Source organism: Nipponia nippon, unplaced genomic scaffold (genome assembly GCF_047370975.1).
Source record: "Nipponia nippon isolate SJK-2023a ecotype South Korea unplaced genomic scaffold, ASM4737097v1 scaffold_13, whole genome shotgun sequence".
In the NCBI taxonomy this organism is placed as follows: Eukaryota; Metazoa; Chordata; class Aves; order Pelecaniformes; family Threskiornithidae; genus Nipponia; species Nipponia nippon.
The window spans coordinates 11,785,888-11,808,279 of NW_028262324.1; the positions used below are offsets into that span (position 1 = coordinate 11,785,888).

The 22,392-nt window shown below is 44.6% G+C and overlaps 1 protein-coding gene across 2 annotated transcripts; it reads left to right on the forward strand.

Moving 5' to 3' along the window:
* The first annotated feature begins 1,738 nt into the window (after nucleotides 1-1,738).
* RPN2 (ribophorin II) lies at nucleotides 1,739-22,205 on the forward strand. 2 transcript variants are annotated; one of them, XM_087749735.1, is made up of 18 exons: nucleotides 1,739-2,008; nucleotides 2,097-2,299; nucleotides 4,152-4,247; nucleotides 4,959-5,134; nucleotides 6,008-6,083; nucleotides 6,473-6,607; nucleotides 8,673-8,849; nucleotides 9,252-9,370; nucleotides 9,761-9,866; nucleotides 12,278-12,369; nucleotides 13,269-13,383; nucleotides 14,060-14,254; nucleotides 14,783-14,869; nucleotides 15,445-15,540; nucleotides 16,731-16,806; nucleotides 17,684-17,813; nucleotides 19,646-19,731; nucleotides 21,828-22,205. In XM_087749735.1, exons 1-17 carry the CDS (start codon nucleotides 1,948-1,950, stop codon nucleotides 19,695-19,697), a joined length of 1,992 nt encoding a protein of 663 aa, XP_087605861.1. In that variant the 5' UTR covers nucleotides 1,739-1,947; the 3' UTR covers nucleotides 19,698-19,731; nucleotides 21,828-22,205. The 2 variants fall into 2 exon arrangements, with proteins under 2 accessions (XP_087605861.1, XP_087605862.1); XM_087749736.1 differs by lacking the exon at nucleotides 19,646-19,731 and having other exon boundaries at nucleotides 1,740-2,008.
* The last annotated feature ends 187 nt before the right edge of the window (nucleotides 22,206-22,392 follow it).

Below are 22,392 nucleotides of genomic sequence, written 5' to 3' on the forward strand. Positions count from 1 at the left end.
GCAGGGGGAGAAGCAAGGGCTGCTAGGCACAGCAGGGAGCAAGCTTGCTTCTCGGCACTGGCTTTCCACATTAAGCAGCTCCACGGCTCCTTGCTTTCCCACAGTGAGGCCAAGAGCCTTGTCCACGCTACACCAAACACCCTAAAACCCAGGGAGAGCAGAGGCGGAGGGGCTATGGGACGGGTGTGTAAGCGGGAGCTGCACGGTCTCCAGGGGATCTTCCCTGGAAAGCGAAAAGCACAAGTTCCCAGTGCCCTCTGCAGGAGGAAGCACAGCCCTTCTCCCCAAATTTTGGGGCCTTCCAGGAGGGCAGTGAGCAGTGGGATGGGTGTCTGTCACACACAGCTTGCTGTGTCCCCCGTGGGACAGCCGAGCATGGGACAGGGACCCGGCGGCCCACCTGCCCGTCCCCAGGGGCTCGTGGGGAAGAAGCTGTTTTGCACATTGATGTGGCCGTTGCTTCACCGGACAAAGTTGGGGTCCCTGATAGCGTGGCTGTGGCCATTCACAAGAGTCACCTGAAATAATCAACACGGGGCAAATAGACGGTGCTATTTATTCCTCAGGGAAATCCAGCTTGGTTAACTGAGAGGTTTGGTTTCTGCACAGCAGAGCAGGGGTTTAACCTTACACTTGTTTTTCTGACTCTTTTAATTTGGTACTTAGGGAAAAACAAGTGGGAAAAAATGAAGAGAATGGAAAATAAGGCTCCCCTAAAGCAGGGATTGCTGAAACAATCCCTTAAACCTCACATGCCTCCGTGAGCGAGCAGCGCCACACAGATTCACTTGGTCACTTGCAAACGCCCTTCCTGAAGCCTCGCGGCTGCCCGGGGCTCTCCCTCCCTCACCACGAACCCGCGCCAGGGGCGAGGGCAGCGCTCCCGGGGTCTCGCCGATGAAGCTCACGAGAAATGCCCACTCCGGGCTGTCGGAGGTCGCCCACCCCTCAGGGGAAGCGTGCAGCGGGGCACTGCCCTTTCTGCCCCTGCTTTGCTAGGAAGAGAAAGCTTTTTGGCAAGCAGCAGCCAAGGACCCGGTGGCTTTGCCAGAGGCTGGCTGTGGCGGTCAGCTCTAATTAAGAGCTGGATGTTAATGCGGGGGGTGATGGGAGAGGCTGACACCCGCTGCGGGTTACGCAGGGGTGGCAGAGGTAACTGCATCCCGGGTGCATTAGCAGCCCCACGTTGCTCGGTGGCTGTTCTGTTGAGTCCCAGGGCGTTTGGGGGTTTGCTGATGCCCCAGGAGACCACTGCCCTTCCCTCGGGGCTGCAAGCGCCTTCCCACCACGGCTGCAGGGAAGGTGCCGAGCTACGGGCTGGCACGGCACGACGCAGCGCTGCACGGCACGCGGCCCGTGGCACGGTACGGCACAGCGGGTACGGCATGGCACAGTGTGACGTGAAACAGCATGGTAGGGCGTCGCACGGCACGCGCTGCGTCATGCAACGTGACACGGTGTGACACAGCGCGCCATGGCGCGGCGCAGCTTGGCATGGCAGTGTATGGCGTGATATAAAATGGTATGGGCATGGGCATGGGCATGGGCATGGGCGCGGGCATGGGCGCGGGCATGGGCATGGGCATGGGCATGGGCATGGGCATGGGCATGGGCGCGGGCATGGACGCAGCGGCCTTTACGCCGCTTCCCCTTTAAGACGCCATGGCGCGCTGAGCGTCGCGGGCGGCTCGGCCAATCAGCGCAGCCCACATCCTCGCCAGGGGCCGCCCCCGCGGGCCGCCGGGAGGCCCGTACCATTCTCGCCGCTCAGGGGAGCCGTCGCTGCCGCTTCTCGGGCGGCCCCGCCGCCGCCCGGTCCCCTCCCGCCCGTTCTCCGCGTTCTGCTCTTTCTACACAGTTTCGCGGTGTCGGTAGCGGGCGCCCGTGGGGCTGACGCCCCCTCGCAAAATCCGCCGTCCCTCCCGCCTCCCCCGTGGCGCGGGCGCGATGGTGCGGGGCGGAAGCGGCGCCGTGGCGCAGGCGGCGGGCGGCATCATGGCGGCGCCGGGTGAGGCGCGGGCCGCGGCGGGGAGGGGGCCGCGGGAGGGCGGCGCGGCGGGGAAGGGCCGCGGGGTAACTCGCTTGTCTCTCCGCAGGCCCGCGGCTGCGTCTGGCGGCGGCCCTCAACCTCCTCCTCCTCCTCGCCGGTGCCCGGGCCCTGGCCCCCAGCCACCGCCTCACTGCCCGCGACCTGGCCCTGCTGAGGGCGGCGCTGGAGCGGCCCTTCGCCGATGTGCAGGCCGCCTACTACTCCATCGTGGGCCTCGACAGCCTGGGGGTGCGGGTGGCGGATGAAAAGGTGAGCGGTTGAGGGCCCGTGCGGCCGCCGGTGCTGCCGCTCCCCCAGCCCGCGCTCCTCCGCCGCCGGCACCGGCTTCTGCGCGCCCGAGGCCCTGCGGCTCCGCACAAGGGTGCCTTGCCGTGCTGAGGGCCTGTAGGCGCAGCGCAGCAGCCGAAGATGAGGCAACACGAGTGTTTCTGTCGCGCTCTGCTTTCACAGTACTGTCAAGAAAACGTAAAGTGTACACACGTTGTGTTCTTAGCAGCTACCAGTGCGAGTCGTTGCTAATTGCTGACAATCTTTCAGGTGTGCTGTTTGGATAAATTGCACCTTTGTCTGGGCAGTAACGTGCCACGGGCTGTCTTACACTTACCGCCTCTAAATGGTGGTATCAGGGCTCGCTCCTCCATAGCCTGCTGTGATATTACTGGAGCTGTCAATTTGTTTTGTGAAAAAGATTTTCTGCCTGTGGCATGTTTGCTTCGCTGTGCTGTTAAATAGAGCTCTCCTTATTTAGTTTCAGTTCCAACGCAGAATTCAGCCGGGTTACTCGATCTTGCTATTTTTGTATATAAAATATATTCCCTTATGTGCAGACTAGAAACAGGCTTGTGGTATCAGCGTGATGCTTACTGCCCTTTGACGTCTTTAAGCATTTCTAGTTTAAATGTTGCAGGTTGTCTTCGTAACAACCCGCTTACATAAGTGTACCTGCTTATGCGCACGTGCATGCTTACCTGTGCACCTGAACTGTAAACATAAGTGTGCTTTTTCCTCATAAATTTAGCTAGTTCAGTGGTTCTAAACCATTTGGACTTAGTTTGTCTTTAAGCGTTGTGCATTTGCACCACAGACTCTTAACTGTGAGGCTCCTGAAGATGATGTGGTTCACCACATTGCAGCACCTTGCTGTGGTCGGTTACTGGTCATCTGCGGGCTCATCTGGGAATTGCTGCTTCCGTCTATGTCCGCGTGGCTGGGTTTTTTAATAGTTCCTAGTTTTGGCAATGATAATACAGCCTTTGCCTCTGCAGGTAAACAGTAATTAGGTATTTGTTCCTTGAGGTTTGTGATGAGACTGTTTTTCTGGACAGTGTACCTCTTCACAGGGTGAGGCTATTTAAAAGGTAGAGATAGTAAAAATAATAGCTAGGTATAACACTTGAACATATATCAGTGTTCCTAGGTAACTGTAGCATTAAAATCCTGTCTTACTTGTAAAGGCCTGTTCTCCACATACACAAATCACTGGTCTTTGAGTATAAGCAGTTAAATTCTTTGTTATTTTCTGGTTAAAATGGAATCTTAATGATCTATCTATCTAGTTGTCAGTTAATAATAAACTGGGTACAGATGAATGAGCAGTCTCATTGCTTGCCTTCATACTATAGCTGCTTACTCAACTTTTCTTTCTATGTTTTTTGACAGAATTTGAATTTTGAAATTCTATATTCTGCATCCATTAATGATCATGTGTGATATACAGCTGGGAAGGAAGCTTGCCCGCAGAATTCCTGCTCATCTGTTCTCTACCCTGGGAGACTTTCCCTACTAAATACACACAAGGGGCTTTTTTGATAGGTTTTATAGTTATACTCAATTTAAATTTGAATTCGAGTTGCAGTTGAGTTTATGTGAAAATCGCTTATCTCTTTTAGCAGGAACCACCTTTGTGCAGCCCTTAGTAGAGTAGGATCTGAGGGGTTCTAGGCTCTGCTGCATCGCAAATATTACTAGGGATTTCGTTTGCCTTTTTTAGTATAAAAATGCACAGCAGTGTGTATGAAATTATCTTAGAGTATCATTTAAATCTCTTCTCAGTGGCTTAAGTCAAGACTGTTGCTGTAAGTTAACTTCTGTTTCTTCGCAGGCTGCGTGCAATTTCATCAAATCTCACGTGGACTCCAGCAGCGTTGATTCCCTCTTCTATGCTGCGCAGTCCATCCGCGTCCTGTCTGGCTGCGAGGTGAGTTTGGAGCCCTGAGCTCTGAAGACAGATGATACCAAGGAAATATTTACTTTCATCTTTTTTGTGGTTTTATTTTATGCATAACTTCTACTTTTGCTTTCTTTCAGTGTGTTGTACTCTGTTGGGTCTTAGGTAAATAACTTAGCAAGTGTCTGGGAGTACTCTATACAAGGCAAAGTGTAAAGATATGAAGAAAGTATTTGGTCCTGAGTAGTTCTGAGGGGATGTTTCTTGATTAACATTGGTGGCTAAGAAAAAAGGACCCAGCACACTAACAGAATTCGCAGCAGCTGTGTCAATTAAAAACTCTTTGGGTGGATTAAAAACTCTTTGGGTTTAAACCTTCTGTTGAAACACTGCAAGGATACAAATGCAGGCCACCCTTGCTGAAGCGTGGGTGGGTTATCCAAGCCCCATTTTGCATCAGTACCGCCGGCTGCTGCACAATGGTGTGATGCCAGGTGAAAAGCAGTAGCAGGTTACCAGGATAAATCTGAATCATGGATTATCCTGGCTAACTGATAGTTGAGAGCAAAACTTAGGTATTTAATTAATTAAACTAAAAGATAATGAATGATAAAGGGCTTTTTCCCAAAAGCTCATAGTAGTTCACCAGTCAAGTGTGTTGCTCCAGGAAGAAATCAGCAGTGACTAGAAGGCCTTGTTTTTTCAAGTGTGAATCAGCGTGTTCTCTGTGTTCCTCCTCAGGTTACCATTTCCAATGAGACCAGGGAGCTGCTGCTTGCAGCTGTCAGTGAGGATTCCTCAGTCACCCAGATCTTCCACGCCGTTGGGGCCCTGAGTGGCTTTGGCCTTCCTTTAGCATCTCAGGAAGCACTCAGTGCTCTTACTGCTCGTCTTAGCAAAGAAGAAAATGTGCTGGCGTAAGTCTTTCAGACAGAAATGATTCATTGTTGCATGTTTATCCTCTAGGCAGTTGCATTTTGGAGTAAAGGGTATTTTAACGCTTAATTTTTGTAATACAGATGTAGTAGAGTAGGTGCTGTGTTTTCATTTTATGGGTTTGTCCAGTTTGTTATTGTCCCTCTGGGGGCATGAAAAATATGCTTTTTGGGCTATTTTCTGTGTGATTTTGCAAATGAGTGTATGTATTCAGTTTAGTTCAAGAATAATGGTCAGTAAAGAGGACACATCCCAAAGAAGCCTCCTCTTTTAGAAAGATTCACAACAAATTTTTTACTTAATACCCAGCCGTCGTTCTGTGTCATTTATGGTTGCAATAGACTTGATCCTCTTCCTCAGCCCTGTTGTTGGTAGGTTGGGATGCCTGTAGTCTGAGGTGGAAAAAACATGCCAGTAAGCAGCAGGAATCTTGGCATTTATCAGCAAAGGATTAAGTAATTTTACTGTGAAAGGAGAGAATAGAGATTTCCTTAAAATCTAGGGAAGAAGAGGAAACTTTAAAACTTGCTTTGTTGACTGAAAAAATGGATTCCTGGAAGCCTCAGTAGCAAGTCTGGGGATCTGTGCTATGCAGGGATCAAAGTTCGGTTTCTTCTCTGCCTTTGAATCTGAGTTTATTGCAGCACTGATGCAGCTAAAGTGGCGTTCCCTAATGAATTCTAAGTTTCCACTAAATCACTTCAGATTCATTGCCTTGAGTCAACTGAATGCAGTAACAGCTCTTCTACACTTCATTCAGAATAGAAACTGTAGTTGCTTTGATTTGAATGATGCTTGGCTTTTAAGGAAGGAAAATCATACAATTTGCTTGGTTTTGTTTGTTGTTGTTTAAGAACCATCCAGGCTTTGGAGACGGCATCTTACTTGTCCCAGCAGGCAGATCTAAGTGGCATTGTTGAGGAGATAGAGGTAGGAACACACTATGCTCTCTAATTATTTGGGAATTTGTTAGATGTCTGTAGTACTAAAAGATGTATTAATGTGAAACACAAAATGAAAAGCCAGCCTGGCTAGATCCTTGCCTGCATGATGTGGGTTGGCTTGGCTCTTCCTTTCAAGCAGCTATTTCTTCTGGACTTTTAACTGCTTCACAGTGGGCTAAAACACAGAAAGTTGTGACTTTTAAATATAATTAAATCCACTAAAGACTGAAGATTTCTTTTTCTTCCTGTTTCTAAATTACTATTACAAAATACCTCAGTGATCCCATACAGATACTCTTGATTACAGGCCTAACAGTAGAGTTAACTTCTGTGGATCTACTAGAATGCAATTTAAATTTTAATAACTCTTGTCAGGATCTTGTTGCTCGCCTGGATGACTTGGGTGGAGTTTATCTGCAGTTTGAAGAAGGAATTGAGACTACTGCACTGTTTGTTTCTGCTGCCTATAAGCTGTCAGACCACGTGGGTACGGAGCCAGCAATGAAGGAGGTTTGTATCTGCTTTTTCCTCCCTTGCACACTGTAGCTCACAAAAAGGATCTGCCTAGTCCCTGTTGTGCAGCGCAAGAGGCTGGTATCACTGGGTAGAATTTCTACTGGAAAAAATAATGAGCACAGTCAGTGAAAAGGGACATCTCAGAAGGAATGCAAAGTAACAGAATCTAGGAGGAAATTCCACCTTCAAGATCACAGGCTGAATTTGGTTCATTTTTTTCTTTTTCAAATGTACAGAAGGAAATTGCAAGTGAGGCCTAGTTTTTCTTTGTTTATTGAGACAAGCTGTTGAAAGAAACCCTCTTGTTTCAGAGTTTGTTCTGGTATTTGGCACTTGTCTAGCACTTTCCAACATTTCAAAGTGTTTTGCAAATGTTATTTACCTGTGAGGAAACAGAGGTGCCCTAGTTTGGGATGCCCAAAAGGGAGACAACATTAGTATCATCGGCCTACAGCAATCCAAATGCAAAAACTTGTTGCCTAAAATGAAAGACTGGAAATTCCTTTAGATCTTGATTAAGCTAGAAATCATTACTGCAAGCTATCCACTTAGTACTTTTTTTTTTTTTCCACAACAAGTTAACTGAGTTAGATGTACTTTTGATTGAGAGTGGCAGCTCCCTAAAGCACAAGCCAAAGTGGCAGGGTTGAGACAGAAGCCAGTGTAAGACATCTGAGTTCATTCCTGGCTCTCTTCCATGCTGCTGCCAAACAGACTAATGTAAAGTAATTTTGATGTCATTTTTGAGGTGGTGATTCTGCTACACACAATTCAAACTGTCAGCGTCCAAATGATGTTTAAAAAAAAGACCAATTAAGGAAAATTGTTTAGTGTTGTTTCAGAATTGTGCTGTCAGAAGTGCTATTGTTGGGGCTTAAAGCTTTATCTCTTGTGAATGGTGAGAGTGCCTCCAGAATGCCACAAAACTCTTTAAAAATTAACATGTAGTATTTGAAAAAATAGCTCCCTTTTGTTTTTTCTCCCCCCCCCAAATTTAAATTAGTGTCAGTTGCCGATTAAGGTCTGGAGCTATGCCATGACCTCCAAATAAATGAAAAACACTGCAGGATTTGCACTATGCGGGAGTTTTTTGTAGCATCTGTCTGGATGCTTTCTCTAGTTATGTCATGTACGTTGGGTAGGAGAGTGAAAATTTGAGATGCAGTGGATTTCGTTCACAAGTGTTCTTTGTAGGTTACTAAATTGTATGCCTATTGCTTTATTTGGGATTGTCTTTGATTATTCTCACTTCTGATTAGAATTTAACCCACAATCCTTTGCTTGGATCAAAGTACAGGTAACCAAACCCTCTGTTTTCCAGACTAGCAGGGAGTAATGGAAGAACCTGAATAATATGGCATACCCTGTGGAGTGTGGCGCAGAGGTGCTAACCCTACAAAGTCAGACTGGAAAAACAGCTGGGGGACTCCGTCCCACTCCTACTTTGGAGAGAACAAATTAGCTCTGGCACATCCCAGAGCCAGAGCTGGCTCTGTGCTCCTGGTGGTACTGCTTTAAAGCTAATCCTCTTAGCTTGAGGACACTGCTGAGCCGAAGGGGATAAGCCTGCATGGGCCTAGACTGGCTCCTTCCAGAGCCGTTAGGATGCTTTGCGTCACCTCTCCATGGCCCTCCCAGCTTGGCAGGCAGCCAGGACATCTAGCCTAGTCGTTCTCCACTGTATGAAGACAGTTGCATGGTTTCTGGAGCCAAATTTGTCTTTTTTCAGCTGCACGCAGTCTGGCTAGTTGAGCTGACAGCATCTTCTGTTCTGAAACATGTAGTTTGAAGAGGTAGATCCAAATTCTGGTTTTGCAAGTTTTCAGTACAATTACAGCGATTGTGGTTGGAACCTCCCAGCCAAGAATAAGAATGCTAATGTGACATTCAAAAGGTAGCTAATTTTGGGTTACCTCATAACTTGACTTATTTTTAAAGCAAATGGGAAATTAAACAGTCTTTATGAATGATATTTTTATTAATAACATTATACTGAGCCAGTTTGCAATGTTGTGGTAAGGTGCTGGTGCTTACATGTGATTTGCTTGTCCTCTTTTAGGATCAAATTATCCAGTTGATGAATGCAATTTTTAGCAAGAAAAACTTTGAGACGCTCTCAGAGGCCTTCAGCGTTGCTTGTGCCGCGGGGTCTTTATCCCGGAACCGCTACCACGTGCCTGTCATTATCGTCCCTGACGGGCCTGCAGCTGTGTCTCACCATCAGCCTGTACTCAGGGTGAGTCCTTAGCCCCGAATTTTAACTCATTTTTTGGCTCAGTCTTCAGTGCCGTAGGTCTGGGCTGAATGTGTAAGGTGATGTCTTTCATCATCAACCTTTAGCTCCAGGACTCGGTTCCAGTAGATCTGGGGTTTTAGTGCTTTTATGAAGGGATTCTTAGGAACCTCTGCTTACCCAGGGCTTACCAGACACTACCTCGAGAAGGCACTGTGCGGAAGTCAGCTCTGCTGATTACAAACTTTAGCTTTCCCAGTTACGTTGGAAAGAACTAGGTGAATCTGGGATGCGGGGCAGGGGAGAATTGTGGGTGTATAATGCAGAGGGGCAGTGAGTTACCTGTGCTCCTGCGTTCCTTCTGGGACAATGGGTTTCACAGAAATTCTTGTTTTTCTCTTGTAGCTACAAGTGACCGATGTTATGTCCCAGCCACTGACTCGAGCTATTGTAAAGCTCGACTACGCCAAGTCTGCGTCTAGCAAAGCCACTGTGCTTCAACAGACAGCATTTGATCTGTCGGGGTAAGAATATAATCTTATTTTTACAGTTTGTAAGGCAAACAGGTGTTACTTCAACGGTGTCAGACTTACTTTACTTATGCGTTCTTCCACCAGATAAATGTTTGTATGATGGAAAACTCAAAACGCTGTAGTTGCGTTTGGTAGTGATGGTGAATTTCTGTTGCTTTTTCTGTTGATTGGGAATGGGGAATTGCAACGTTCTTCTGTCTTTGGGGGCACTTTGAAGAATTCTTTTCCCACTGCACTGAGCCATGTTAGTTTTGTGCTGCGTTTGTCTGTTTCCCTGCCTAATCTAGCATATTTGGAGACTTCTTGGTAGCAAGTTGTTACCTATTTGTAGGCTGCTGTTAGTGTCCTAGAGGATAACTTGCCTTTTTTTTTTTTTAATAGAGACGTCTTTGAGCTGAACTTCATGAATGTGAAACCTGCAAGTGGATATTATGATTTCTCTGTCAGTGTTGATGGAGATAAGCGATTTATTGCTAACAAAGTTGAGGTGGGTATGCTTTTTGGTGGCATTTTAATTCTGTGCCTATTCATTGGAACAGCTTTTTATTTATACCTGTTAAGGATGTTGCCCGTTGTATGGCATTTTTATCACATGTTTTTCTGTAATGCATTGGATTTTGACACAGGATTATGACCAGTAACCAGATTAAAATATGATCAAAAGAGATTTGTTTGAATTTCAAAACTGATTTATCACTTAGATGCTGATCTGACAGCATATGAACAAAGGCTAACAGTGGAAGTGTTTATATAGCAGCCCAAAGTAGCTATGCAAAAATGATTACTAAGAACGTTAGTTCTTCAGGGCATTCAAGATTTGAGTCTGTAAATCTCAAGTCTTGGCTAGCAGTTGTCTGGTGATTGCCTGATGTATGGAAGCCGAGCATTTGTTGTCATCTGTTTATCTGAGCTCTACAGCCCTAGAAAAGAGTCAAGGGGGTCTTTTGGCATCTCCTAACTGTGTATATGGTGATGCTTTAGTGGAGGAACAGTGACCAAAGCAAATGCAAATGAAGTCATTTCATGTATACATACCCCCTTTTTGGTGGCAAAAGCTGTTATACCACACCTTTCTGCAGAGGAGTTTTATATAAACACTCAGAGTTTTACTTTCCTCAAGTTTGTTACAGTGAGAAGAATGTAACCTCTGTGACTATTCGTACAGTCGCCCCAGTGTCAGCAGCCGAGAATGCTCTTCTCCAGTGATGTCTGTTCCGGGGGTTAGGTTTTGCCCTCGATCGCCTATTTAAGGAAAAGATTAGCTTTTAAAGTCTTCTAACATGGTCATCTTGGAGTGGAGGAAGACACTTATTTACAACTGCTGACCTTTACTCTGTGTGTCAAATTGATGTTGTCATTGTAGTAGTAATGGCACTTAGGAGTGTCAAAAGGGGATTGATTGGTCCTGCTTAAGCTCGCTGCTGGCACACAGAGGTACCGGTAGGAATGCATTAATGCTGGGGCAGCTTTGTGTGAACCGCTTCTAATAAGACACATTGTTATGGGGGAGGACTGCTGGGGGAACTGCTTTTTTTCCTTACTGTTATTAGCATTAATTGTCCTTAATGCACCATCGTTTTGACAGTAATGAGCTAAACCAGTGGGTTATTACTCCAGGCAGAGACTACATTTCCTGGCATTAAAATATTTGAGAGATGTTTGTGTAGTGTTCAGTTGGAGGGGCTGTGTGCAGCAGCTCTGAGTTGCCTTCACGTAACTTTTTTAAAACGAATATTTCATTAGTCCATCTTTCTTTGCTCCCATCTTGGGACAAACTAAGGCTTTACTAAAGTTACCTTGAGTAGTCTACATGTTAATGGATCCATTTTCAGGGGTAACCTCTGTCTTAAATTACACTTTTTGCTGTAAAGGAACTGCCAAGATTGTGTTTGAAGTCTGACTTGAATGGTTTGATTTATGTTTTTACACAGTTTTCCCACAGGTTCCCTGTGAATTATTTTTCAGGGTGAGGGTGTGGGGCTGGTTCACATGAGCAAACCTGTAATAACAAATCGTAGTATATGATGAAAAATATCTTGGCAATGAAACTTTAATTTTCCAGGGGAGCATTTGTAAGCTGTGAGAACAAATGTGCTAATTAAAAAGTACAGACTGCAGTAACTGCTTATGTTTGAGGGGAGGATTGAAATCGGTCAAAGCCAGTGAGGTTCAGTGCCTAGATGGTCTGTGGTTTGGGACGGGGGAGAGGGCAGGAAGCCGTTTCTCTGCTTGGGGTTTATAGTGCACTTAGCACAAAGGAGTGTGATAAATGGCAGGGCCTTATTGGCTGCCTTGCACTAAGTGATTAATGCTGTGACTCCCGAAGGAAGGCTTGCTGAACAAAGTGCAGGTCTGCAGAAATGTTTTGGCTCTTGCCTGCTGGTAATAAAATCAGCAGAAACCTGTTAGGCTTTAGGAGCCAACAAAGGCATAACTGGTTGCTGTCCGGAGACCCCTCTCATCTCAAATTGCTACCCAGTAAGCAGAAGTACATATGCGCATGCAGTTTTAAGTTGTATCATATGTGATGTAATCTTTAATAGCTAGTTTTTGCTAGTTCAAAAGGAAAACTAGTTGGATCTGGATAGTGGGACTGTTTCATTAAAAACAGTTCTCCAAAGGGAAGCTAACTCCAGCATGACTGAGAAGCTGGTGTCTTTAGAGCTGGCTGCTTGTGCAGGGAGGAAGGGGATGGGTTAGGGTTAGTGACTGATGCAGGAGCTTTGCCAGAAGGTAAATTGCTGTAGATCCTTCTGTTCAGATTAGGTTCAGTCTTTGGCTTAGTGTAAGACCCTCTTTGGGGAAGGGCACAGAAGAGCTAAAGCTTCTGCAGTGAACTTGACGATAATTAGTATATGTAGAGTGCTTTGAGTAATTTGCTGTTGTGTTTTGTTGCAGCTGAAAGTAAAAGTTTCCACGGAAGTTGGGATTACTAATGTAGATCTTTCTACTGTGGATAAAGATCAGAGCATTGCACCAAAAACAACCAGGTAAAACGACTCAGTGTGTGCGATCCTTTAAGGGGCAACTCTGGCTCTAGACTGGAGGTCTTCTGATCTCTACCTACTTCAGCTAAACCAGAGGAATCTTGTATTGGAATAACTACAGAGTTATACCCATACTGTTTCTCTTAAACCTGTGAGTTCGTTGGGAGAATACTGATTATTTTTATAGGTGGTTTTCCTTAATACTGAAATAAGTACTAACAGAAGGCAGGCAACCTGTCTCTTCTGTTCCTTTGTTGGTACCTCTCCGTAGCGAAAGCAAGTTAAAAGAATTCTGCTCATGTTTCTGGTATTATTGGGCTTCAGTAGAGATGCTCTATATGTACACTATACATGTATGCTGTATTTGGGGGGTGGGGCTGTACCATTGCTAGGTGTACTTGAACTTAATGTAATTTTTTTTAACTGACATCAGTTAGAATGTAATGTATGGAATTTGACTTAGGTTGCACAGCCTCACTGAGGCCCCTCCGTGTGTGTTGATACAGCCTTCCTGTGCTGAAGTTTGAGTGTCTGTTTTTTCTGTTCTGCTGCCATCACACCTTTGGTTGTAGCATAGCGTTGGCTGAATGGAATGTGGGGTGTAGTATTAGCAACACCTTCTTCTGGTGCTCCTTTGAACCTTATAACAAACAACTATTTTACTTGAAAATGGGCAAGGTATGTAGCTCACAAAAATCCTACTGAAGAAATTCTGTTCACTTCTTTTAATTAAATTTATGATGGAAGAGCAAGACATGTTAGTTCACCTGATTTTTTGATAAAATAGCTCATCTATGCTGAGTAGACTGCAGTACTGCTAGACAGGCTTGCATGCCTTGGTTTTGTTGAGCGCCAGGCCTTCTCTTGGAAGATCACCTCAATTCTGTTTTTTTTCCTCTTAGGGTAGCTTACCCAGCCAAAGCCAAGGGCTCATTCACTGCTGACAGCCATCAGAATTTTGCTTTATCCTTCCAGCTGATAGACGTGAACAGTGGAGCTGAACTCATCCCTCACCAGGTTAGGGCAAATTTTTGTCACTGCTGTGTCACTGAGATGTTCCATCTTGAAGCATCTGAGGTGACAGTTGCTCTTGAAAACATTTGATGGGTTTTGAGAAGCCTTATGTTTCTGACATGGACTGTGAAAGATCACTGCTTGGTAGATGGGAAGCGGATTCAGTTCATTTGTTGGCTGTATGTTAAATGAAGCCTCTTCTGGCTCTCGTGCTGTGTCTTATTTAACTCAACAAAATGAGTGCAGGTAGCCTGCACTGTAAAAGCACAGTTCTGATTTTTTAATATAGATTGCTTGCTGAAAAAGTCCTTGAATGTAGACTTTCTTTAAAATTTTATTTTTTCTGTATAAAATAGAACAAAAGGGGGAAAAAAACCAAGAAAAACCATGTATGCCTGCATCCCTCTTGTGTACTGTTGCATATACCCTGTCGAGTAACATTCAGTATATTGCCCTGTACCCCACGTGGGCCACTGGGCGGTCTTGGTCCCGTGGTAATGTCGTTACTCAGAGACACGAACTTTGCTGATTTGCAGGAATCTAGACACCAGGGCTCCCAGTTTATACTCCAACTTTTGTTAATGTTGTGCTTTTTGATTTGGGGGTAAATCTCTTATTTCGCTGGCATTTTTAAACGCACTATGAGATATTCCAGAAATGTTACGATCTTTCCTTTCAGACTTTTGTCCGACTTCACAACCAAAAGACTGGGCAGGAGGTAGTGTTTGTTGCAGAACCAGATAGCAAGAACGTATACAAGTTTGAACTGGATACCTCTGAAAGAAAGACTGAATTTGACTCTGCCTCTGGTACCTACACTCTTTACTTGATAATTGGAGATGCCACTCTGGAAAATCCAATCCTGTGGAATGTGGTATGTAGCTGGAAGTGTGGTGATGTCATTTTGAGATTACTGGTAGTCTAACAGGAGGGCATGGTGCAGGCTTGGAAGAAAAAAGCTCAAATGTTTTGTTCTTTGTAGTGAACCAGAATCCTTTTGGCCATTTATGGGCTCTGAGGTTTGCTGTTCATTTTAAGTTTTTAGGTAGGCATCAAAGCAAGATAGAAATGAACGTTCATTTCATCATGTGGTGGAACAGAAACTTCAGAACATTTATGGGTTTGATTGTAATTTCACAGCAAGCACTTCAAGGTTTAGCCTTTCTGTGCTTGCTGCGCTGGAAATAAGTCCAGTTCTTAGTGATGGGTGAATGGCATTACTGCCTCTGTTTAGGAGAAATTGCTTCTTAAAAAATCTGGTGGCTTTTTCTTCATTTCCTTTAAAAATCATGCCAATCATAGATTGACAAATAAGGAAATAGGCCACAGTAATGGTACAGGTTTTATACAACTTTTAATACATTAAGATCAAACTTCATGAGGCTGCACGATTTCATTTCAGGCTGATGTCGTGATTAAGTTCCCAGAAGAGGACGCACCATCCACAGTCCAGTCCAAGAACCTCTTTGTTCCCAAACCTGAAATCCAGGTACAGTCAAAACCAAAAATTATGTGCAGAGATGGGGGAGCTAGTCCTACTAGTATTATTTATTCTCATCGTAATTTATTTTTGAAAAGTCATCTCTCATTAAAAAGAATAATACTGTGTAAGTAATGTAATTAAAGGAAGACCAGAGTTACTGCTTAATGGAAAGAAATTTGTTGTAGTCCTCTGGAGCATGAATAAATAAGCTGTGTGTCCTACCTGTGAGAGAGCAACTGGTGTCACTGAGAAGATTCAAACATGAAAATTTGATTAGGTAAGCACCGCAGAAAGCGCTCTGCCTCTGAAGATTTCTCTTGCTTCATTCCAGCCATCTGTGCTGATGACAAGCTAACAAGTGCTTCTGTGAGTGCAAGGAGAAGTTAACTGTGCCAGAGATCAGATGTGCAGAGACTGGAATAGACACTACTTTAAGGAGTCAGTCTTTGCCTTAAGAGGAATGCTTATCCTCCAGAGGAACATCTGGGAACAGCACCAGGGCTGCAGCTGGTCCTCTGGGGAGCTGAGGAGCTGCTCTGTTGGAATACTCCTACTTATGAGTTGGTTTTGTCTGTTTGCAGCACCTCTTCAGGGAACCTGAGAAGAGGCCTCCCACTGTGGTATCTAACACTTTCACAGCATTGATTCTTTCCCCCCTGCTTTTGCTGCTCATTCTGGTGAGTGAACTGGGCCACAGAAGAAGAAAACTTTTTCCCATCCAGTCCAAGGTCACTTAGGAGGTTGGCCAGTTAAACTTCATATTGAAATGCTTGGTTAATCATGACTAGCACAGCAGTGCTGCAGTCGTAGCTAGCAAATGTCAGTGCAGAGAGTTGGTCTGGTATTGTCTCTTTCCTAAACTGTTGGGTTTTTGGGGTTTTTTTTGAGTTTATAGTGAAAACAGAAAAAGGCTGCTGCCACGTAGAAGTAGGTGGGGTGAGTTTCTTCAGTGTGCCTCTGCTAGGGATGTTGAATAACAGCAGGCAGATTAAGTTATACCTATCGTTAGACTCCCACAGGAAAAAAAGCAGTGATTCTGCCTCACACTTAATATATCCATCATAACATCTGTGTTACTTAATCCTATCAGATTGATTCCCATTTATGGACGTAATGGGTATTTGTGTGTCTGTAGTTGAAACATCTACTGTTATTCGCTGTATCATCAGATCAGCATTTTGAACTTAGTGCAATAGAAAAACTCTCATCTGGGCAAGTTTAAATTACTCCTTATTTGGAGGATGAAACCGATCCCTTTACTTGCTTGGCAGTAATTTCCCATTAGCTAGTCTCGCTGAAAGCTGGCATTCAGGTAGTCGTGTCCACTGGTCTCTGAAGTTCACAATATACGTGTTGATGACACTTTAATGAAAAATCTCATTGCTACTGCTCTTGTTTTCCATCGTTCATGCCTTTCTCTTTTGTACTCTAAAAACTAAAATTGTTTTTATGAGCACACAGCTTGTATCTATAGCTGTTCTTTTGCTGAGTCCAAAACCAGAACCTTACCTTTTTTGTCTTTTAATTAAAAATTAATTCAGCTGGGTAGAAATAGCAATGTTTATTTTTCTGGAGAATGTAGATTTGGAGCAATACTCTCTTATCAGTTTAAGAAAGATAATTGAGGAACTGCCTTTGGTCAGTCAGAAGCAGCAGGAGAAATTTTCACTATCGGAGCTCAACAGTGCTATCTCTAGCAAAATTACTACTCTGTCCTCTTGTGATAGAAAACAAGTGCTTCTGTAGAGAGTACACCGTATTCATTGAAGAAATTAAAGCAAACAGGCTTGAAAGATACTGAAGTTTAAAATAAAAGCTTCTGTTTACAAGGCTGTTGTAACTTGGGTTTTGTTTCTTTTCCTTTTAGTGGATAAAGATAGGTGCCAACATCTCCAACTTCAGCTTTGCTCCCAGCACCATTGTTTTTCACATGGGACATGCTGGTAAGTGTCAGAGGCTTTCTGCTCTGTTTGACCTTCTCACCTGAGAGTTACAGCTGAGAGCCCTGCTGGTTAATGGGCTTGCGGTCTATTAACTATAATGACATAATAGCATAACATTTGTTCTCTTGTTTTCATCTGCCTTCCTGCTTTTCATGATTGTTAATATGGTGATAAACCTGTATAACAGCGGTCATTATCAGGGCTCCTCTCACACACCATTTATCTGTACTTAATAGAACTTCTTATTTCCAGAGGTCACACTTTCTTTATTGCATGTTTATCCTTTGTAAGCAGGGAGTTTCTGTGGGGATTGAAACCTGCAGGACTGCTGTCTATATCTTTTCTGTAAAGTTTTTCCTGTGAAAGCTGTTCTTGTTCTTTGGCGGGACCGTTTTTTTTCATGAATTTTATTGTGCCCTTGGTTGCATGGTTATTTACTGTCTTGACAGAATTTCAAGAGCGTAGCAGGTTGGGAGAACATTGGATCTACTGTTTCCCAAATGAATGTTGCTTAATCCAAGCCAGTTTCCTTGGAAGCTTTATAAAGCTGTAAGCTTCTACACATGTGTGAAGGTTAATATCCTCTACTGAAATCCAGAGTATCCTCCTTAATAGCCCTTAATGTCTATAATATGTCCATAATTCTGTCGCAAGAGGGTTGGTTGCAAGCCGTCAGTGTCACATTTTTCTCCAGTATGGAGACTCAGATGCCTTCTTCCCCTGGCAATAATGTATAGTCTTTAGATCTGCCATTTCAGAGCTTCAGAGAAAACCAATGCTTAGGCCTGGCAGTACAACGTAATAATTCTTCTGAGGATAACGAGTCATTGATCTTTGACGTGCAATTTCAGCCATGGGCTCTGTCTCTTTTTCACAGCAATGTTGGGACTCATGTATGTCTACTGGACTCAGCTCAACATGTTCCAGACTCTGAAGTACTTGGCCATTTTGGGTGGCGTCACATTCCTGGCAGGCAACAGGATGCTGGCTCAGAAAGCAGTAAAACGGTAAGCCAGGGATGGGATGCGTTGGTGGGAGCTGCTTTTAAAATCAATGTGGAGGAGATCACATTGATGCTATCGTGTGTCAGTAACCGATACAGTAACGAAGGCTGCTTTTGGCTCTTGGGTCTTGTGTGTGGGGATGGGCTGCTCGGTCCTGCTTGCTTTCCTGCTGATTAGGGCAAGGAGCTGCTCTCACCGAGATGCAGCTAACTGCTCCTTCAGAGAGAATGGTCCACGTGGCCGCTTGCTGAAGCGATCAGGCACACGGAGAAAGCAAAGGGTGGAAGTATGTGCACTTTGACACGGGGAAACCCACATTTGGCGAGACGCATTCACTGGCAAATTTGTTTTACTACATGATATATCAAGCTCTTACAGTATTGTTAGATAACAAAAGCCACTATAAATGCAGAAGAGGCACAACTCTTCTGTAGCTGTGCTTGTGAGATGAATTTCAAGAGGAGGAAGGTAAAGGTGGGGGTATCTTAGTGCTGTCTTCTCCTACCTAAGGGGTTATTACAGAGAAAAGGGAAGCAGATGCTTATTGGAGGTGCGCAGCAACAGACAAAGTGCAACACGCACAAGCAAAAACAGGGAAAATTCTGGTAAATGTTAGGGATACAACGTTCATTTCTGTACTGGCATTGGACTGATTCTTCACACTTGTGTCTTCTGCCACGCAGTGTCTTGTGAATGTGCCATGGCTTAGGCAGCCTGCAGGCAGTTTGCTGACCCAAGCTGCCAATACAGTGCGTTAATTAGAGGTCAAACCGTTCCCTTTCCTTCACTTCTGCCACATGGGGTTTTCATGTTTTAGCCCTTTTGTACTAATGTAGAGTTTGGCTTTGAAGATAATCTTATTGACCTGCTTTGCTGTCAAACCTGTGCTTTTCTTGCTTTCCCCTTTTTGAGCCACTAGGAGTTGTGTATCCTTGCATACCTATTTGCATAGATATCCCTGGGTTCTCACTTTTTTGATTACACTGTATTAAAACCAGGACAAGAGCCGTAAAAAAAACCCACAGGAATATAATTTTCAGGGGTTTTGCATTGATTTGTTGTCTTTAAAACATCTCTACTTGCATGGCTGTAGCAGGGAGGATGATTATTGTAGTCAACCCTTTCCGTTCCATCCTCCCAGCTTTCTCAGCCTTGCTGCCTTGGATGTCCAGCCCTCTCCACTGTGGCACTTTCTCTTGTTAGCATAACAGTTCCTACTGGGATTTTGTTGCCAACGGTGCTATGTTATGTCATTTAATAATATTTCCTTTTTAATTTAAAGAGTAATGATAAAATCATTATTAATTACAGATTGCCTAGGATACAGATTTGGGGAAAAAGAATACAATGAAGCTTATTTCTAAGTGTCTTCACTCAACCAGGGCTTCTGTTAGCACATAAATGCAGGTGGTTGGTTCCTACTTCAAAACACTGCAGGGGGTGTCTGTATGCTTTTTCACTGTAAATGACATGAAGCTGCAACTACAATGGCAAATTTGAAAGTAAAACTTCTACCTTAGGCTAAAGTTAAACCCTTTGTACATGACTTTAAAGTTCAAACAGACATCTTTTTGTTAACGTGCTGGTAGCCTGTCTCAGATGTTGAAGTGCAGTGATAATTAACTAGATTGCACTTTGAGGCAAAGCTGCTGTTCCACTATGGGGACTGCTGGCGGGGGTGGGAAGGGGGACTGTATAAGCCATGTTTTTGCAGAAGTTACCAGAAGGCCTGGTTTTGCTTTCTGCATTTCTGTCGCTGGCTCTGGCTCCTTAAGCAGGGCTGTTTTCCTCCTTCCTACCTTCTCTGAACCTTTCTTCCTCTCTCCTTTTGGCAGGATCGCTGCAGAGCAGAGCAGTAGGTTGGCAAAGTATAGAACGCTGCGGTAAAAGGGGGTTTTGCTAGTGACCAGCTCTTCTAGAAGTAAGGGCCTTTTTTGGAATTTGCCTTTCCTGGGCATGCTGCCTGTTTCATTTCACATCATCCCTCACTCCTTGTGCGAAAAGGTATCTGAGCTGAAGCTGCTTCCTTCCAACATCATTTATTGGGCTTTAAATCAGTCCTTGGGTGTCCTTGGCTGCAGCTGGGTTTGCATATTAGCAGTATGTGTCCTCTGAGACTAAATTGCCTTTGTGTGATTTCCTTAATCATCTGAAGTCTGTATGGTAATATGTGCACATGTGAATATGCTGTCTTGGGCACCAAGCAGCTATCAAGTGATGAAATAAACCTAGTTTAAGCAGTGTTGTTCCTGTAAATTAATTATTAGTAACGTCGGCTGGAGAACATGATGGAAATGGCTGATATCTGGGCTGTTCCCATCCTGCTGTTGGTACTGCCTATGCCCATCTGCAGTATTCTGGTTATTCAGCTGCCCGGCACTCTGACTGCTGAATTACATCCTCACTTGGGGTGATGAGAGCTCTGTGTGCAGCAGAGCCAGGTCAGCAGCACATCATTCAGCTGAGAACACGACTCAATCCAGGGTTCACCCTCCTGTTAGACTGAACTGGTGACGATGGCTCAGTCAGCGGCAGCAGCAGCAGCCAGCCCCCTCCGTTCAATACAATCACCTGATAGGTCTCCATTATCATTTACCAGTGCAAAACGCTTTGTTTCCTTTCATTCTGAGCAGGTAAGGTCCCAGTTTGTTATATCCACAGTGGCGTAGGAGGCAGGACTGCCTGCTGGTCTGCATGCTGCCCAATTCTGAATGTGTGTGTGTGTGGCTTCATGTCTCGGTCAGTGCACTGTTTTATTTTGGGGAAGGGAGAGAGCATCTGGGACAAGTCCTGTGATGGGACTGAAATCACAACATGCTGCACTGGTACCTTTCATGAGCATCTGCTTTCTCTCATGTTCATAGTCAGTGCTCCAGGCACACATGCACAGAGTGCGTTGAACGGAGCTCAGTTTTGTGGTGCAAAACAAAACCAGTGTGGGTGGCTGTGTCGCAAAAACGATGTGCACTGTGGTATAAGCTCCTGTCTGCGGATCAGATAGTATGGAGGATGGTTTCATGAAAATCACCTATGGAGAATTTGGCATTGTGTCCCATAGAAAAGCAGCCTGTTACTATCTGTTCTCTCCCTGGCGTGTTTTCAGGTATTTGAGCACAGAACAAGCTATGACAAGTAACTGGAGATGGCTGTCACTTGTTCTAGTAGATGAATGCTGGCTGCACCCTGGCTGTGTTTGCTGGGGCTGTTCTGGTCCTTGGACGCTTCTTTTTACCATAGCTGTGGGCCAGTGGTTTCAACTTTTTAGTGGCCTGTTAACAAATGCCTCACAAGTGTGTTCTCCACAGCTTGCATGTTTTCTGTTCCTCAGCCTGGTATGTTAACTCCTTAATTCCCCGTGGGCTGTGAGTAATCCTGGAAGATCTTGCAAATAAACTATCCACAAAGCGTAAGTTAGGTTTTGCTGCCTTGCGCAGTCACAAACATTTTTCCTTATTGCTGGGTTTTGTGATGCTCCAGATACATGTCAGTTAAGACTGTATTGTTACCAGCTTCTAGGGCTGGACTGTCAAGTGCTCAGCATCCATAGCTATGCCTGTGTCTGGTGTCTTGAAGAGAAAAGGGCCCCAAAAAGATGGGTCTGCTGTGCCCACATTAGATTACTTCATCTTGGGGACTTGAAGATCTTTTCTTTGTGTTTACATGGACCAGATGATTCCAAGTGGATAGATGGGCCCTATTTAAAGTAGAGGAGTGGTTAAGGTACCCGCAGGCTTTGCGTTCAGCCCTGTTTTTTTGTTCAGCTCTGTATTTTACAAGGCTCGTTCATCCCTTTTGCACCAGAAATTAACCTTCATTTTGTCTGACCATTTCCATCCTCCTTGAATTCAGTCCTCCCTTCCATTGCGGTACTGGTTTTATCACCCCAATAAGTTTCCCTTGAGAAGCTTATCTGACAAGCTTCCTTTGAGAGAGAATGAGGGGTCTGGGGACATTTTTACTGTGCAAGCAAGTGCTTTGTTGCCTGGAAGAGTTAATTTTTTGGATTTTTCTTTCCAGGACACACTAGTACCAGAAGAATGGAAGAAATGGGGAAAAACAAAGCAAATGCCTTCAGAACAGAAGTGAATAAATAACTGAAAGACCAGAAGAAGGAAGGCAGAAGCAGATTATTTTTTTTTTTATATTAAGTCAAAAGGGTGCCAGTTATACCTTTTTTTAAAAATGTGATTTTCATCGTTGTGTTCATGCTCCTTGAGTGCTTTTCATATGAATCCGGAAAATCCTTTCTTCTCTGGATCCTCCCCCCTCTTTCTCCCAGGACGTTTGAATTTCCTTTAGAAAAAGAGGAAAAAGAAAATACAATTCTACCTTTCCCCAGGTGCCCTCTCCTCATCCTAAACAATTTGTGAATAAAGAGGAAAGAATGGTCCTGAATTTTGTTTTTTGGCTCTCTCAGAGGCTGTGATTGGAAGCTGGGCTCACATGAGAATGAAAAGAGCTTTTTCTGGTGGGTAATTTTGTGTGTGAGTCATTGCTGTGTGAAGCTTCCTGTTCTTTCGTGTCCTTTCCCAGAGGGACGTGTTTATCGGGGAGACGGGGACGGGACTTCCCACTCCTGCCT

Excerpts from the sequence above, each read along its gene's own strand:
- RPN2 (XM_087749735.1), top strand. The coding sequence starts at position 1,948 with ATGGTGCGGGGCGGAAGCGGCGCCGTGGCGCAGGCGGCGGGCGGCATC. Across the intron at positions 2,300-4,151 it reads TGCGGGTGGCGGATGAAAAG|GCTGCGTGCAATTTCATCAA; the intron begins GTGAGCGGTTGA and ends GTTTCTTCGCAG. Across the intron at positions 8,850-9,251 it reads ACCATCAGCCTGTACTCAGG|CTACAAGTGACCGATGTTAT; the intron begins GTGAGTCCTTAG and ends TTTCTCTTGTAG.